The sequence below is a fragment of the Micromys minutus genome (genome assembly GCF_963924665.1).
Source record: "Micromys minutus genome assembly, chromosome: 30".
NCBI classification, from domain to species: Eukaryota; Metazoa; Chordata; class Mammalia; order Rodentia; family Muridae; genus Micromys; species Micromys minutus.
Genome location: NC_137965.1, coordinates 11,681,801 through 11,700,929, shown reverse-complemented (window position 1 = coordinate 11,700,929; position 19,129 = coordinate 11,681,801). Strand labels below are relative to the sequence as shown.

General features: G+C 45.4%; 1 protein-coding gene across 1 annotated transcript in view; it reads right to left on the bottom strand.

Annotated features, from left to right (window-relative positions):
- Positions 1-13,371: 13,371 nt before the first annotated feature.
- The window catches only part of UST (uronyl 2-sulfotransferase), a gene marked incomplete at its 5' end in the record, with an annotated part of 252,690 nt that continues 246,932 nt past the window's right edge, over positions 13,372-19,129 (bottom strand). The window contains one exon of the mRNA XM_080941680.1: positions 13,372-13,914. Coding sequence (XP_080797806.1) covers positions 13,631-13,914 — 284 coding nt within the window. The 3' untranslated portion in view covers positions 13,372-13,630. The remainder of the gene's footprint in view (positions 13,915-19,129) is intronic.

Sequence of the window (19,129 nt, the reverse complement as noted above, 5' to 3'; positions counted from 1 at the left end):
TTCACTTTGATCTGCAAGTGGAAGAAGGAACACTTTTCTCATTTCCACTCAATGAACCTTTGTCTTAATCCAGACATGCCAATGTTTTTGGTTTTGTTTTTCTTTTCCCCTTTACATCCTAAAGACTAAGAATTGTGCTAAAGTGATGGGAAGAGGAAAGGACCACAGCAGGGAAAACTTTAAGCCAGGATATCTTCTGCTATGAGACTTAAAAAACAACAAAACCCCAAACAGGGAGTTATTGTTTCTTACAGTTTGCTTTTGTGGAGGTTGAAGACTGAGCCTCCCTCTGGCCATTTTGCTGTTTCATTGAGCTCTGGGCTAAGAGTTCAAATGCTACACTCCCAGTAGCTTGCTAGTGAACTCCGAAGTTATGTCCCATGAAAGAAAAAATGAAAACAATTTCCGGTACACAGGCAGCATACTTCAGACACAAGGAAGGTAAAAAGGGAACTTTTTAAAACGGGGTTTCTAGAGTCAATTCTACCACAGCTATGGGACCACATTACAGTATAAACCTCCTGCTTCTCTGAGTTGTAGTTTCCTGATTCACACAACTGACTACATCAGACTTTGATAGAACATATGTGACATTTTCAAACATGTTATGGTGATACACAATCTTATAATGATTATGTTGAACTAAGATTTTACCTCTGATTCTTAAGATATCCAAGGGCAATAGGATAACCATTGTATTGTCAAAGTACAAATTCTGAAGCATAATTAGGAACTAGTTACAATTTAGCATCTTTCAATGTTACGTGTTACATTGAAAAGAAATGTACATTAAGACCCAGACATTGGTCAATGTTTACCATCATCGGGGTTTCACTGACTAATACATATATAACTCTGGAAGCTTCATAGGTTCTAATGGCTTCAGCAAGAGAACTGGTGGACAAGTTAAAGTCTATGCATGAGGGTGGTAAGATGTGTCTAATGTCTACTCTTCTAGGATGTAACTCTGTGAACAATTAGTTACAGTATGTTTGAGGCAGACCCTTGGGATCCTAAAGTTACATGTTTGCTTTTTAGGTGAGTTCTATACTCCAAGGGATCTGCCCCCCAAGCCGCCCCCCCCCCCCCCCCCGTGAGAGGATGACCTTTGACCCTTCATTTTGGCTACAGCAATTAAATAAATCACTTTGCTGTTGTGAGTCAGTGCTCTGCTGTCTGTACATGCTTGCCTGGAGTCAAGTAATGATTCCTGAAAGAGAAAAGAAATTAGATGGCCAGAAAAGACATGTATTTGGCAGGGTGTGGGTGTGTGTGTGCAAAAACAAAGAAACTCTGTGCGTTTGGGGTGGAGAAAATTAGAGCCAAACCTCTCTACTTATCATCCTCAGGGGCTGAATAGAGGGCAACTGGGCAGCAGGCTTAGCTGCTTATGGCCACAGAGGTAAGATGGCCAATGGGAGCCCAGGATACCTCTGCTCCCATTGGTCTCCTGCCTATGCTGGTCGGCTCTCGCATGCGTGTGTTTCCTGTCTGCTGCGTCTCTAGCTGGAAATACTGAGTTAATGCCTCCTAATCTGCTCACGATATTTGGTCAATAGATGACTATGTAAAGGATGGTTTCCCACTGGTGGGAATCAGTCTCCCAGCAACTTCGGTTTCTGCCTTCTCTTTTCTCCTCTGCGCAGGGCACAAGTGCACAAGGGGACTTTGCCGTTGCAACTCCTCTGTCCCTTAAACCAGCTGGAGGCAGAGTTCACCCAGAGTCTCATTTCCTCAGTGACAGCCATTGGGCAAATCCAGATGGAAGACAATGACAAAGAGCCCTCGGGGCACTCGGTTTAGAAATCAGAACCAGTAAAAGAGACAATAGGGTAGAAATGGAAGACAATCCCCTAACCTACTAATTAACCCAGAGAAGGGAAAAGCAGTTGCTTCCAGTGACTTTTCGGTCCTGAAATGTCCAAGGCTCCTCATTGCCTTTGGGGTAAAATATTTTACCCCAAATCCTTAGGATCAGGTACAATTTTATCTTGTCCCTGGTAAACAATGAAAAATAGGGAGGTGGACATAGATTGGCACAAGCTTTCTGACCTGTGGGTTATGACCTCCTTTTATGAGGGGGGTCTCATATCTAATATCCTGCTTATTAGATATTTAAATTATGATTTATAAGAGCAGCAAAATTACAACTGCGAGGTAGCAATGAAATACGTTCATGATTAGGGGTCACTACCCCATGAGGAACTGTGTTAAAGTCGCATACCACACCCCTCACTTACCTGGCACTATAAAAGGGGGTGCTTGCCCCCTTCTCTCTCTTTTACTTTCTTGTTCTCCTCTCCTCTTCTCCCCCCCCCCATGTGCTCATGGCCATCCTCTACTCCTCTACTCTTCTTTCTCTCTCTCTCTCTCTCTCTCTCTCTCTCTCTCTCTCTCTCTCTCTCTCTGTCTCTCTCTCTCTGCCTCTATCACCCTCCTAACTCCCCCCATGACCTGAATAAACTCTACTCTGTACTATACCATTGTGTGGCTGGTCCCTCAGGGGGAAGGGATTCCCAACATGCCCCCCCCCAGAGGCATCCCTGCTTGCCCTCAGACCTCGACATGGGCCATATCCCCCACATTCTCTTCATCTTTTTCCTAACAGTTACAACGTTAGGAAGGCTGGGAGCCATTGTTTCCGAGCATGCCCATTTCTGCATTCCTTTAGAATATCATTGAGGCTTTGGAAATGTTTTCCCATTTTCAGACGGGATAACATAGTTCTGCTCCAAGGGTAGAGCGGTCCTTCCCAATTCTGATCTGCCCTCACATCACCCAGCCATTCCACTGAGAGGCAGCTCAAACCCCACCGAAGGTGTCTCCTTTTTGGTGTCATATTTAACAACTACGCACACAGCATCTTCGCGTCCCTTAAAGAATGTACTAGGGTATTACCTGGATCTCGGCTTTTAGTTCAAACATAGGTTTTCTTTTTTTTTGATCTCCTCATAAATATCTTGACTTTTTCCCCCATCATGATAGCGCCCCTGTAGCTGAATTAATGGTAGATCCTTAGAGGAAGCTTCATAGTTACTACTCAAGGACCAAGTTAGAATTTCAGTCATGCTGTGAATATACAACACTCTCAGGAGAGGTGATAGGAGAAAAACTTGGGTTTAAATAGATAGTAAGTTTAGAGTCATTGCCATAATCAAGCAGTGTAGCTAAATCTCCCAAACACAGCATTTAATCCCACTGCGTATGGTACAAACCGAGGAACTAATCCTTGATGCCTGCAGATGGAGTAGGAAAGGCTTTAAGGATGCGCTGAAGATCCCGGATGCTGGCAGGGTCTGCTTCCTTGAGCCGAAAGGTACTTTCTTGGAGTGGCATTCAACTTATATAAATACACGGAGCTGTACACTTAAGTCAGATACAGTCTTTCACATGAGATGCTAATAATGTATGGGTGGTTTTTACTGTGTTCCTTTCAGGCCACAAGGTGAATGAAGTCAGTCCATATGGAAGAGGCATGAGATTTGGGAAGCGCTTGGAATCTGGAGTAAATTGTTGTGGATCCAGCTCCCCCTAGTGTACTGCACAGCTTAGGTGACCTGCACAGTGGCCAGGCGCTCACCCCTCCCGAAGTCTGAGCTGAGCCACTTGAGATCTGTTTAGCATCGCCAGCATTTCTTTTCCCTAACCAACCATTGGTCAGGGATGAGAGGGGGTAGGTGTCCTCTGTGTTCCTATTGAACACGGGCATCGAGAATTGACTTGAACTATGTGAATCCTTTAAAGATATTAAGCAAATCTTAAAATCATATTTTTACTTTACTGTTATTATCAGTGAGACAAGGTCTTACTGTGTAGTCCTAGGACTTTCAATGTACAATAGCTGGCCTCAGACTTGGAGATCTACCTGTCTCTGCCTCCCCAGTGTTGAGATTAAAGATACGGGCGACCATGTTTTTACTTTCGAAAGAGTTTCTACGGTACTAAGTTTCCGTAGGTCAATTTCAAAGATCTTTACTGTTAATCTTTTCTATAAGCCTCCTGCCCACCCATCCCCTAGGGATGTGGGCTCTGAAATGATGCAGTTTCTTCCACTGAGTCGATTATCCTGTACCCATGAACATACAGGCAGAACTCATGGTCTCAGTGGGCATGGGAGAAGGGGAAGAGGAGGGCGAGAGAACATATTAGGAGGTTAGGAGAGAAGGTTGGAGGCAGAATAGGGGAGGGATTGTAGAGGAAAAAAATGGGGGATGGAGTGGATCCAGACACATTATATGGCACATATAAACATTAAATAAAAATATTTAATTGAAGTGATTTTTAAGAAGAGTTTCCACGTTTTCCCTGATGTAGATGTTATACAAGGAGACTGAGCAAGACTGTAAGATGATTCTGAGCCATTCACTAAAGGTAATTTGTTCCGTCCTATACTTATCAAAAATGTTTATCACCTGCAAATACGTGTTCCTTGGGCAGGATGCTTTGGAACCTCTGTAGTCAGGGGGAGAGGAAGTGCTTCATGAGGCAGCCGGGATGATGGTTCATCTGACAGGCAGCCTCTCACAGTGTCGTCTCTAGAACATCAACCCCTCAGGATGCCAGTGGCCTTGCTCAGGTACAGGCTGTCCCTCAGATGATGCTGACACATTTGGGATTTGGCAAGAATAGTCTTTAAAAAGACTGCAGTATGCCCCAGGTCCCCCCGTGTGCTCCGTACTGGGTCACGCATGTCCACAGGGCACTCGAAGAGTTGTGGTGTTTCCCAAGCTAACACGCTGTTATTTTTTCATGCTTATTTCACTAACTGGACTCATTACTTTCCCTTTGGGGACGCACACTGGTGTAGAGTTTCAGTGTCTTTCGGTCATAGCCAGGGAATAGCAACGTGTGCTGAGGGGGAGAACACTGGGTCTGAGATAAACAGGGCTGCTCTGAGGAAGTCTGTGGTCACGGTCACAGCTCTTTGTGTGAAAACTGGCACTGTGGTGTGTTAATGTCTCAGTCCTGGGCAGCCCTAGAGTAGATGTGGAGGGAGGAGTACTCTGAAGGCAACACCCAGTCCTTTGTAACAACCCTACTGAAGGCAGCAGCATCTACATGCCCCTACTGTAACTTCTTTCCTTCCTTCCTTCCTTCCTTCCTTCCTTCCTTCCTCCCTCCCTCCCTCCCTCCCTCCCCCTTCCCTTACTTCCTTCCTTCCTTTCTCCCTCCTTCCTCCCTTCCTTCCTGACTCTTCTTATTCCTCCTACCTCCCCTTCTTCTCCCCCTCCCTCTCGTTCCCCTCCCTCCTCCTCTTCCTCCTGCCCTCCCCCTCCATCCCCCTTCTCCCTCCCTCTTCTCTCTCTCCCTCCTACCCTCCCTCTCCCTTCTTTGTCACAGCTAAGATGTGATGATTTCTAAGAATGAGAACCAGGACTTCAGAAGCACCAGATTTTAACCTTCTTTTAATCAAGACTTTTCCTTATGACAGCCAGTCACGGTGGTGCATGCCTCTGACGTCACCACTCAGAGGATCAGGCAGGGGAAGCAGGAGTTCAAGGTAGGGCTTCATCTTAAAAGCATGAAAATAGAAACAAAACACCTCCCCTTCATGTACAACCTCTGCGAATTCACATCAATTTTTCCTCATTATTATTGTTATCAATAGGATCCTACGCCAAGGTCCTCTGAAGAAGTCAGGGGGAACAAAGTTATGATGTAGGGCAGGCGAAAGGGCTCAGGGGGTTAAGGTGCTTCTGGCCAAGATGATGATCAGAGTTTGATTCCCAGAACCTACTTACCAGGAAGAAAGAACTGATTCCTAAAGGTTGTCCTCTGACCTCCACACACGGACTGTAGTAACTCATACACACCCCCCCCCACACACACATATACACATTTACACTTGCATAATACGCACAGTAAATAAATACGCGTAATAAATAAATGCAGTAAAAAGCTGTTAACAAGAGTCAAATCCTAGAACTCACAGTTAAGAGTGGGAGTCAAGACCTCCCAAAGGCTTGGAGAAAAATCAAAATCCACACAGTGTTTTTTCTTGGATAAAGCATAGTAGTTAAAACAACAGATGTCGGGCCAGGAGGGACAGTCCTGCACCCCACCCCCAGCCTCACAGGGAGTCCAGTGAGCCTGCCCACGTGGACTGGTTCTCCACTTCAGCAGTACTGTTCTCTATTGGACTGGTCAGTGTCTTGGGCACCAACCTTGTAGACATGAAGGACTGAGCAGCCATGGACCTGGGCTTCTGTGTAATAATACATTCTTGAGCTCCAGATCACTGGCCTATGAAGAACTGTCTCTACTTTCAGCATTTACGGCTCAACCGCAGAGGTTTGTTTGTACAGGTTACTGTACCTTCTAGCTGGGCTGATTTAAAACACAAGGAAGTCCTTTCAATGTGTGCTAACAGACCTAGCAGGATTTGAACTCTGGACTTTTCTGTAGATGAGTCTGTGTCCTGGCTTTGTGCAACTGCTCCAGGCGCCACCTCCTAGCCACTGTGCTGTGTCTGGCGGACCCATCCTACAGGCTGCCTGTCTTCAGGACTGGAATCGAAGGCATGTCACAGGTCAGTGCCGAATGTTCTGGCAGCCACACTGTGGACAGACTGCTGCACGCCTGCTCAAAACATACAGTGTCTGGCGAAGGCCAGATTGAAGATCGATAACCTCACCCGCCAAGATTCCAAAAGGAAAAACTTAGCTCAGAGTTTTCCCCCTTCGTAGCGGATTTTTTTTTCTTCTCTTTCTTTTGTTTTTTTTTTCTTTCTTTTGTTTCTTTTTTTCCCCCCTTTCTTTCATTTTTATGAAAAAGGGAAATCCCCATGTTTACAAGGTGAAATCCAAAATGCACAGTGGTCAGTTTGCGATTCTTTGACCCGTGAAACATCTGTGGGTCTGGGGCTTCCTTGGGAAGCAGTAGCAGCAGCTTTGAGAGCTGGGAGCCAAGCCTGCCCTAGGCAGAAAGGAATTCATGCTGCGGAGGGAAATTGGGAGGAGGCTTGAGAGCTCCCGCCTGGTTAGCCTCTGGTCTCGCCTTCCAGAGACTTGTCTGCACTCAGCTTCAACTAGTGTCTGCTTTTTTTTTTTTTTTTTTTAATGAGCTGCATTTTGAGTCTATTTTTTTTTTTTTTCTAAACGCCTTATTCGAACTGGGATGTGAGTCTGCATTTTTCACGAAAGAGAAGGAAGACTGAGATGGACAAACCTGGCTCAGGCATTTACTGAAAATAGGAGCCCAGGCTGGGGACATAGCTGTGAGCACCGAGGGCTTGCTGTGTTAAGCATGGAGAGCTGGGTGTGATCAGAGGCACCCACATTGACACCTGATGGCAGTGACTGTGACCTAAGCCACGAGGAGGCCGAAGTCAGTACATCCCGGAGACTCGGAATGGCTAGTGGTGGGAATAGTGAGGTCTAGGCTTGGAGAGAAACCTTCCCCTGAGCAATAAAATGGGGTGGGAGAGACAGCTCACTGGGGGGCAGTACTAAGCCAATAGCCTAACCAAAATCCCGGGGACCTACATGGCAGGAGAGAATGGGTCCCAGTATGTTGTCCTCTGACATCTATGCATACCCAAAATGCACATCAGAATATGTAGTTGAAAATGAAAACAAGATTAAGGCAGAGACTAGAGAAAGTCACTTCCAGCCTCCTCAGGCACACACTTAGAGGAGAAGAAAATGAGAAACCCTCTCTTTAAGTCTTACCCTTTAAAACTAGGAAAACGTTCTAAAATGGAGCATTTGTATGTGTCTCGGATGGTCTGTCTGGGAACCAATAGAGCCTTCCTTGGAGGACAGGGGCTAGGTTGCCAGCTCCAACCTCAGGAGCGCCCATAGTGTGCCTGAGCTCATAAAACTTGAGAGGGACAGGTAGTCCTGGGAGTGGCTGGCATTGCCTTAATTTTACTCTGGGTTCTAAGTCAGTAGTTAAGGGCTGGAGAGATGGTTCAATCTTTTAAGCACAGAGACAAGAGTTTACTCCTAGAACCCATTTGGGAACAAAACAAACCACCAAACTGGGCATGATGCTATACCTGTAGTCTCAGTACAGAGGAGGTGAAGACACTGAATCCCTGGGGTTCAGTCTATGCAGTGAGGCCTTCTCTCAAAAGAAAAAGTGCATGGATTTGGGGCTGGAGAGATAGTTTAATGGGTAGACATATGCAGAGCTTCGCTGATGACCTGAGTTTGATCCCTGGGACCTGTGTGTCAGTGAGGAGCGAGAACTGGCTCTACGATATTGCCCTCTGACCTCCTCAAGTGTGCCTTGGTATGCACCAACCCCCTCTGCCTCCACAACAATAATAAACAAATAGAAAATTTATAGAAAGATAATGAATGGAACCCAAGGCTCTAGAAAGGATATTTGAAGATGTCCTCTGGCCTGTATATGTCCTTACTAGACAAGCCTATGCCCCCAATGAACACTAACACACACACACACACACACACACACACACACACACACACACACACACACGGGTGGGGGAGGTAGCCTTAATTAGAAGTATTAGTGTGTGATGTATTTGCCTCTGAGCCTTGGTCCATCCAGCTCTGATACGTTCTACTGCAACTCCGAGAATCTTGCCTGTGGGCTCTTCTTTCTCCTGGCTGGTGTTCGGTTCTTCTGCTGTGACTTTCCTGAAGGAAGCTAGGGGTAATGAGGTGAACTGGGTTCTCTGAAAATACACATTGGCCAAGGGTCTTAGCAAGTTAAAAGGAGGGTTTTAGGGTGAGGCCTGACACCAGGTGACTGGATACAGACATGTGACCACACTGAGAGAGGAGCATGTAAAGATGATGGAGTAGCTCTCTGCCAGCCAAGGAGAGACTTCAAAAAAACTCAATATTGCCAGCATCTTCATCTTGGTCTTCCAGACTCCATGCTGAAGACCCCCATAGGTGGTATTCTGCATTGGAAGCTCAAGATAACACACTGGGCTCCGGGAACTTTTCTTGCCTTTGAGAGAGGTACTATATGTTTTTCTTCTACTTTTTTTTTTTAAGGACCCATTAAGCTTTACCATTGTTAGAACTCACTAAGTATTCCAGGCTGGCCTCACACTCAGAGATCTCCCTAGCGCTGATATTAAAGGCATGTGCCCCTACCCATGGCTTCTCACATGTTTTTAACAGATCTGGTTTTAGCCTAAAGTAGGCTTTCCTGAATCAGGGTTATCAAGTGTTTTGTTTACTTTTGGCATGTGTCTTTGTCACCAGAGGGGGGAAAAGTAAGCAATGAAGCTATACTTTCTTGAAGGCAACTTTAAAAGTTGGACCCAACTTTTTAAAAATAGTTATGGAAAAAAATAGTTATGGATCTGTCTTTGCTGATACACTGTCTGTGAGGGCTAATTTGCAGTGTCAGGTTGACTGAATATGCAATTACCTGGGCACACGAAAAGGAATGTCCATGAGGGAAATTCTAGGGAGGTTTAATTTTGAAGGAAAGCCCATCTTAAATGTTATTATCACTTGACCAGTGTTCAAGTTTTCCTGCTTCCCGACTCCGGACAATGTAACTAGGTTTTCAAGCTTGCCTCCCCTCCCCCACCACTGCTTCCTGACATGATAACATGTGGGACTCTTTCGTCAGAGGAGGAGCCCAAAGGCTTCATTGAATGACTTTTGCCATTCCAAAGAGTAATGAATATGCAGGTTTTTATTTTAAAAAAATGGAGGAAAACCAAAAAGTCTTCATTTGTGAAGGACTCTAGACCAAGCAGACAGAGCAGATGTGGGAAAGCCTGCTTTTGTGTAGTGCTCTGGATCTCAAATTTCATTCAGTCAAGTTCAATTGCCTGAGTTATAGAAGAAAACAGTAAAGTGCCTTCCACACTCACCGCCTGTTAAGGACATGCTCGGATTTCTTAGCTAAATTGTGTTATTACCAAAATAGACGTTTCTTTCACTTAATACCCAGATTCTGATACATATCAGTCACCTGCAGCTGGAATAGTGATCAACATTTAGAAAGCACCGGGGACTCTGTCTCTCCACCCCTCCGTATTTCTAAGTTCCATTGACCCACAACATCAAATTTTCCCAGGGTTTCTATTGCTATGATAAAACACAATGACCAAGAAGCAAGTTGGGGAGGAAAGGGTTTATTCAGCTTACACTTCCATATCGCTGTTCATCACTAAAGGAAGTCAGGACTGGAACTCAAACAGGTCAGGAAGCAGGAGCTAATGCAGAGGCCATGGAGGGATGTCACTTACTGGCTTGCTTCCCCTGGCTTGCTCAGCTTGCTTTCTTACAGAACCCAGGTCTACCAGCCCAGGAATGGCACCACCCACAATGGGCTGGGCCAGGGATGGCACCACCCACAATAGGATGGACCCTCCCCCCTTGATCACTAGTTGAGAAAATGCCTTCCAGCTGGATCTCATGGAGGCATTTCCTCAACTGAGGCTCCTTCCTTTCTGATGACTCCAGCTTGTGTCAAGTTGACACAAAACCAGCCAGTACAGGTGGCATTTCTGGCATGAAGAGCACTCACTGGTAGAGGCCATGTGGAGGCTCGGTATGTCTGTGATTCTGAATAGCTTACATAGAAAGATGTGGCATATTCTTCCTTTCCTAACTGACAGTACTCAAGTATTGTACATACTTACAGTGGTTTAAGTAAGAATTGCACCCTCTACCCCATATGTGTATATATTTGAGCACTTGGTCCCTAGTTGGTGGCACTGTTTGGGTTGGCTATAGAGCCTTTAGGAGGTGCAGCTTTACTAGAGGAAGTGCATCATTTTTGGTTTTTCTTCCAATTCCACTCTCTGGTAAAATTCGATGTAAGCTTTCTGTTCCTGCCACATGTCTGCCTGTTACCACACCATTATGGACTACCCACTTAGCAGCATAAACTAAGAGACAGCCTTTTCCCCTTCAGTGGTATTATTTTATCACAGTGACTGAAAAGGGAAAGTAAGTAACACTGTTCTCATAGTCTGGATGTGCTGATGTTGCACAGACAGAAGCAGCTAATGTTTTAGTGTCTTACACACACAACTAGATCAATGAATGGCTAGTTCAAGGGTTTTAGCCTGTTGTGTTTCTGTTGTGTGTGTGTATTTGTGTGTGTACATGTGTGCACGAATGCTATTTGTTTCTTACTTGGGGGGTTCATATAGTGATGAGGACAAAAGTTGATGTATTTTTTAAAATGTGTCCTTGAAAGAAAATCTATCTTGAGGAAAGAGGGAAGGCTTTAATTCCCAGCTACCAAAATAACAGGAAAAAAAAGGTCTACTTATTTACATTCATTTATTTCTATGGCTGATGAATAAATTAAGGAAACTTCACCTCAAACACAGATTGCTTTTATTTTAGCTAAGCTATCGATTTAGTTCCATATATTTTTGAACTCCCATCAACGACAAACACCATTTTTTTAATACTTAAAAAAAAAAGGACTCACAAGTACTTGAATAATTTTTCCTTAAAAAAAAAAAAATCCATCCGACCAAAATAAAAATCATTTTAATTAACTCCTTCCTGAGTAACTAAAACCTTGGAATGTGCTGAAAGGGTATAATAAATAAGGCAAGAACCAACTAGCTTAAAATGTATTTTCTCTTTAAATTAAACTATGTAAAATGTACATTATATTTCATGAAGTACAAACTATGCTGGGCGGATGAAGAACCTTGACTGTTAGGGGTAGGGGCTGGATGCTAGGACAAGATACCAGTAGGGTCCTGCAAGTATTCAGCCAACCCCCTCTCCTGTGGCGTGACAGTGGCTATGGGCGAGACTAAACACCTTCGGACACACAGTGCTGGGCAAACTTCTAGAAGGCAGGGGACCTTGAGGAGTGACCAGCTGCCCCGGTGTTTGGGCAATAGCGGAGAAAGCCTAGCTAAAGCAGCTTTATCTTCGACTGTGGGCTCTCAAATGGATAAGCAAAGCATCGCTTTCTACGTCATGCCACGGAGAGGTATTACACGGCCGTCCTCGAATGTATTTGGAAAATGGTAGCAGACGGTTTCTGTGTTGCTCTTCAAAGTCTGGTTGATGGCAAGGTCCAGCTCTCTCTGAACTGGACAGAGGATATTTCCCCCTCCGTGAACAGCTCCCTTATCTACTTCCAGTCCCAGTTCCGAGAGGCAGAAAGGAGGCCCAGGAGTGGCCAGTGTTAGACTTCTACCTCTGTGGTCCCGGCTTTCCCTGGATGCCCGTGGGCGGGGAGCTGTCTTAATGCACGTCAGGATGAAGGGGCTTTCAGCACGCACTGGACAGTTCTTGAGACCTTGGCCAGTGTCCAGTTTTAGTGAATTCTAATTCTAGAGAGACTTAGTGGGTTCGGCAACGTACAAGATGTGTGCCCCGTGCGTCAAGCAAGAATCTTGTCTACCTTAAACCCTTCTAACTTGGCCAGTGTTCTTCAATGGCAGGCTCTGAGGTAAACCTGAGGCGGACACACGTCGCCAATGTCCTTCCTGCTGCTACCACTGCAGTCTGGCTTCTCTAGTTGCATTATATCTACCAGTGGGAATACGAGATTTTAAATTTTTTTCATGACTTAAAAAACAAAACAAGACACAATTCAGTAATGAAAGGGGCAGAGAGCATCATGGGTAGTGGGGAGTTGGCAGGAATTCAGAAGTGCAAGGGATGTTTTGGTGCAAAACTATTGCCCAGTGTTTACTCTGATCACGTTGGGGCACCAACCTACTCAGAAGCTAGCCAAGCAGTGTCCTGCCCAGACTATTTGTGGCACTGGGAAGGGTTATGGGGAAAACAGGTTCTATTAAAAAAATAAAAAAAGGTTCTGCTGTTGCTAGGGCAGGACTTGAAACCCTTAGTTACTAAACGCAACAGCTCCTGCGGGTCTAGAAGGAATGAAAGATAGCAAGTTCTGTAAAGGTCAATTTGGCTGTGAGTGTGCTTCTGGGATTGCGTACGGTGTGCAGTCAAGTTTAGGATTCCTGCCATACACACCAAGGTCAATCGGTTTCTGGCACTTGGGCATGTGACAATCCAGGAGGCTGAGAGATTTCCTAGGCCCTCACATTTGACCTGTTCCACCAACACTTGGTGAAACGATCTGATACGGAAGTTCTCAGTGGGGTTTACCATGCACACACTAAGCTTTCGTTTGCCGAGAAGGTGGATACTAGACAGTGATTTGTTCCCTCAGAGATAAGTCCTGTGTTCTTAGTGACAGTGTCTCCCCATGAGAGAGGCAGAGGCAGCATTCCATCGACAGGCAAAACCCCCATAATTCACCCTTGTGTCCTTTCAACTCTTAGATCCCTTCCTAGAAGATACAAGTCTAAATATCTTTACCATGGATGTAAATTTGGGGACCATTTCACAAAAGATAAAATGACTAGGTTGGAGGGTATATTTCTCTCTTCTCTCAGTGAAGGGGGTTGCGGGAGGGAGCCAGAGAAAGCTATTTTCTGAAGAGGTGCCTTTTGGGGGAACCATCAAGTGTATCTGGAAAAGCCTCAAGGAGGGAAGAAAGGAACACACAGAATAAAATTAAACAAATAAAACCCGCAAAACCGGGCATCTCCCAATGACCCCAACATGTGGGAATGTTTTGTTCGTTTTAATGCACCCGAGCATTAACTAAAGTCCCTTCAGCATTTTTTTTTCTTCCCCAAAGAACCTTGTGGAGAGGGGGATGGAGCCACAGAGGCGATCTGGCGCGGGCATCACCTCTTATAAATATCTTCTAACCACTTCTCATCGGCTTGCTCCTCGTCATCGATTGGCTCCTCGGTCTCCAGGGGCGTGGGAATGAAGAACTGTGGTCTCAGGGGAGGTCGGCTCGCGCGAGACTTCAGTCCGAGCTTGCGCTTAAGCAGGTGGAACTGTTCTTTGACGTAATGGTAGAACTCATATTCGTACCTCATTCTCTGGTAGAGAATCTGTACCGCCTCGGGAGAAGGGACAGTCTTCTTCACGGTCACAGTCATGTTGCCAAGTTTCCTATGCTCTGGAAAAAAAGAAAAAAAAAAAAAAAAAACAGGGATCAGATGAGCAACTATTCAGGAAGCCTTGTCTCGGAGTGGCTAGGGTGTATGAGACTACCTGGCATTGGGCATCCAACGAAGAGGAGAAAAATGTCACCATGGGGTATCTCATTTCTAGGCTTATTTGATTTGGTGATTTGAAAAGAATGCCCCCCCCCCCCATAGACTCATGTGTTTGAATGCTTGGGCCATAGCGAGTGGCACTATTAGGAGGGCATGTGTCACAGTTCGGGTGGGCTTTTGAGGCATCTCATATGTTCAAGCTACACCCAGCATGGCACATATCCTCCTCCTCCTGCTGCCTGAGGACCAAGATGCAGAACTCTCAGCATCTTCTCCAGCACCATGCACGCATACCTGCATGTTGCCACTGTGAGGATCATGGATTAAACCTCTGAGCCTGTAAGCCAGTCCCACTTAGAAAGGAAATCACTTAAAAGTGGGCCTGATGTGTCTTCACAGCCATGGAAACCCTAAGACACCTTAAATCCATCCTTCTCTCCAGTCTGGTCTAAACTGAGTAAAAGGCAGGGGTAGGAGGTCCAGCTACTTGAAAGGTTTGGGAGGGATAATCATGTTGGAGTTGGGGGCTAGCTTGCTAGCACAGTGAGACCCTCCGTCAATGATAATGAAGACAAAAAGCACTGGTGTGCTTTTTCTTCTGAGAGAGATGGGGGGAAGATAGATAGACGATAGATAGATAGATACAGAGAGAGAAAGGAAAAGAATTGAGGTTTTTCTTTTTTTCTCTTGAGGCAGGGTCCATTACTGACACTTAGTATATAGACCCAGGCTGACCCCTAAGTCACAGAGATTCACCTGCCTCTGCTTCCCCACCCCGCACCAAGTGCTGGAAATGAAAGGTGTGCACCACCACGCCAGGCTAGATTCTTGTGATTTTATTATTTAAATAATTTGGGCCAGATTGTTCTAAAACGAATATGAAGAATTCAAAAAAAAAAAAAAAAAAAAAAAAAAAAAAAAAAAAAAAGATGCAGGCAGCCATTGGCTAAATATCTGGGACAACTACGCAAAGAAGGAACACAGACAACATTTGGGGGAATAACTTCCCTCTTGCTCACTGATGGGCCCTCGGTCAGTGCTCCTGGACTGTTGTTCACCCTCCTCTTTAAGTATGTTATGGCTGCATCTTATATTTGTACGCGGGGCCAGGATGCTAAGCTAGTGCTCCTTGGGCAGCACATCCTGCAGGAGGGTACCATCTTCTTGCCCACCTTCATTTGACAGAGCTGGCATCTGGACTGCCACCTTTATGCCTCTGGTGTGCATTTATCAGTTAGCTGAGAATGCAGGCGTGGGAAACGGGGTGTTTTTATTATCCCCTCAAATCCCAAAGGCAAGTAACATGAAAGACATGGTATGCCATCCTAATGACTTCTGTCCGAGGTGGGTCAGTAGGCTGTAACCATTCCAGCAGTCAACAAAGAATTTAGCACATTACACGGGTCTTAAAGTAACAACAGTCACGATTATTTCTAGGTATATGTTTTGATTCACTTAACAAAAGGCTTCAGTGGAATTAACATATGTTCCATGGGTTCTATCTGTTCCCAGATATTGGCAGTTCTGTGGATGCCATTTAGATCCTTTCATACTGCCTTATTTATAAGGCAATGAAATCTATCTATCTATCTATCTATCTATCTATCTATCTATCTATCTATCTATGTATCTATCTATCTATCTCCATCCCAAGGGGACTGTCCACATGCCTACCCAATTTCTTTTTGGCTGGTCAAAAGAAACGCAAGGCCATCTGTCTTTCTGTTTGTCAACTCCTCAGAACAGGCAGATAAAGCTGCTCATTTCCAGCTACAAGAGTTTAGAAAGACCCTTTCTTGGGTAGCAAGAGACCCTTAAGTGTATTTCCACTTCTTCAGTCCCTCCTATAAGTGTTCTTATCAAACAGAAGGGCAATGACAAGCTGGTTTGGAGGGATCTTAAGTGAACCTGTTTTGTCCTTTCTTTAAATTAAATTCCAGTTTTACCTTAGCATCTAATATTTTCTTCATTCACCTTTCTTTTTGGTCATTCTCACTGTTAATAGATCTGCCTTCTCTTCTGTTCTTGGGTCCCTGTAGCAGCAAGGAGCCCTCCTCCCTTTAAGCCTCACATCAGTGTCAGTGATTTATATGTTGAAGTTTACCCTAACCCATGAATGAGAGACCAGGGGCTAAACTCCCATTCCAAGAAGAAAAAAAATCAGAGTCCTCCTGAGCAAGCATCCTATGGCAACCCCCACCCCCTTAGCAACAGCCAGTCAGGCTATGACATCAGGGCCAAGGTCCATAGAGATAACTTAAGACATCATGCAGAGAATAGAGAACTTAGCCATTCCGTTTGTCAGGTGGTTTTGTCCCCATGTTCAGTTCCTACAGATTGCACCAGAAATACAATTTTTGAAATATTAACTTGGTGACTGTATGGAAATTCCTCAAGCTTGTTGTTCCTACAGTAGACTCCCTGTACCTGTAGACTCGGGACTCTTACTCAGACCCACTGCAATGAGGACGGTGAGAGCTCTTGCTCAAGAGCGCTCTTAATAAAGACCCTTATGTATTTGTATTGGAATTGGCTCCTCGGTGGTCTTTGGGGGTCCCTGCAACTTGGGCATAACAATGAGTAGCTCTGTTTCCAGAGGCCTCCTTATCGTAAGTATCCAGCATCCTTTGAGAAGACCAGAGGTCAGCTTGCCTTGTGCAGTTAATAGCGATTTTTTTTTCTTATTTATGTGTATAAACAGTGCGCAGTGTAGAGTGCAGAGGACAACCTGTGGGAGTTGGTTCTCTCCTTTCACCACGAGGGTCCTGGGACCAAACTCAGGTCTCCTGGCTTGTCAGTAAGGGCCTTTACCTGCCGAACCATCTTGCCAGCCCATTGTTTGAAGTGTGGTTTGAAATATTCTCTAAGGTATTTTCCTGCAGGGAATTTAGTGCTGTGGCTAAGCCCTCCCCCACTTTTGCAAAATGCTAGCTCTTCTTTCCGAACAAACTTGCTTAAATAGCAAAATCAGTCTCCCCTGACTGTAACTATACACAAAGTCTGGGATTTTTGTTGTTACTGCTTTTTTTTTTAGAGTGTCATTGTTTCAGGCACAAACCAACTATACTTTAGAGACCCACACTTGGCCAATGAGATAGCTGAGTGGGTAAAAGTGCTGGCCAATCAAATAGAAGCTTGATTGCTGGAACCTGTGGCGGAGGGGAAGCAGCTGCTCCCGAAAGCTGTCCTCCGACCTCTGCAGATACACTGTGGCCTGAGCGTACTCATACTCACAAACATACAACATACACACAATGCTCGATTAACAAAAAGCACTCGCTGTCGGCCTTCTTTGGGGAGAGCATGAGCCCTTGTCAGGCAGTCCCAGACCTCAGAAAATGAGCATTAAGAAGTGAAGCCCTCACCCATGGGTGCCCTTTGATAACTTCTAGGGGTGCATGACCCATGTGCTCAGTGAGGAGATTAGCCAACAAAGACTCCAAGCCAGAACACTTTCCATGAAGGCTGGGGAGAGGGGCACTGTCAGCCCAAGGATAGCCTGGCAGTCTGTTTGCCCCAAGGAGAATTTGTTTACAAATTCACTTAATTATAAGGACGTTGCCTATTTCATGTGGAATGTGAATTTCTGTCTTTTCCTAGAGGAGGGTTTAGTCTTAGCATGACCATCTCCCACAAGAGCGATGATGCACTCAGACCCTGAGTGCCAGCTCATTCCTTCATGTCACCTGCCTCTTTGCCAGAAAGAAATTCTCCAGTCCCTCTGCTGTGAAGGCTTTGAAACTCTGGGTTGTATTTTCTGTTAATGCTCCAGTCAAGCCTCCCTGGTATGTCCACTGGCACCGTCCCCAATCTCCTTGCAAATATTTATTGAGCAGTAGTTTAGTACCAGGCACAGGAGCTGCAAAAAGTGAATGGAACATTGTCACCAGACATTCTGACAGCTTGCCCTGTGCCAGGCTCTGTAAGATACACACACACACATTTGATTGTGTGAACCCCCACCCCCAGGGCTACAGGGTCACTTATCACCTTCACAGGCACGGCCCTCCTGCCAGTACCCTCACAGAGTTGGAACACAGAGAAAGCAGAAGTTGGGTCTCAGACTGGCAAGCTGAGCCAAGTGTCAACTTGCCCACCCTAAAGTGGAGGGGATCCGAGGGGATCCCCCAGGCTAAGGGAGCACTCTCCCTCCCATAGAACCAGTGGCCATGGACAGGGGAAGGCACGGCATTCATTCTGGTTTGCTTGCTGGTTGGATCAGCACTTCCTCTCCTGAACTGGTAGGAACCAGAGCTGGTGGACTTTTCATAAATACTTTGCAGGAAGGTTCATCTTGCATAGTTCGCCAGCCTCAGAATTCTCCAGTTTGCCCAGGTCACCATCAAGGCACCTGAGAGATTGCTGAGGGTGGTAAGCCCAGGAAGTGAAGTCTGAGAGTGGAAAGAAGGCTTTCTGATTCCAGGCTGTCACTTCCTGCCCATATCATAGGCTTTTCATTTCCAAATTGAGTGGAAATCTATAACCACCCACTTCTCCCTGCCCAGTGTGTACCCTGACATTAAGGGGATTGGTCAAAGAGAAGGGCTTGAGTGTTTTCTAACTTGGGTTGGGGGGAGCCAGTGCTGTGGGAGCTTAGAGGAACTGCTGAAAAACTTAGCAACCAGCCAAGGTGTCTGCAGAATAAAAGGGGCTGTGTCTGACTCCGTGTTAGCTCCCCAGTGCCCATCTCCACGCCTGGAATATAACAACTTTCCAAAAGAGTTTGTTGATTTGAAACTTGCACTTGAAATCCATTGGTAAGACTGGATTAAGCCAAAGGCCAACTTTGGGTGTTGACGTTACATAAGCTGTTGCTTGAGAAACTCCTTTCTCGCTGGAGGTGCTTCTTCCTGAAGCAACCTCCACGTCTGGACATCTGATTTTTTTTTTTTTTTTTGGTCCTGTTGAAACCATGTAATGGTGACAGGTCACCTTCACAAACCTGGTAAAGCTTTAGAATTGCTACAGTAAAGGGTGGCTCGCCACACACTTAAGTATCAGTACCTACAGATCTTTGCCTCTGTCACCTTACAGTTAACTATGTGCAAGGCACATGATAACTAAAGAAACCTCAGTACCTCTGGTCAGAGTGTCATCTATGGGACCTGATTTTGT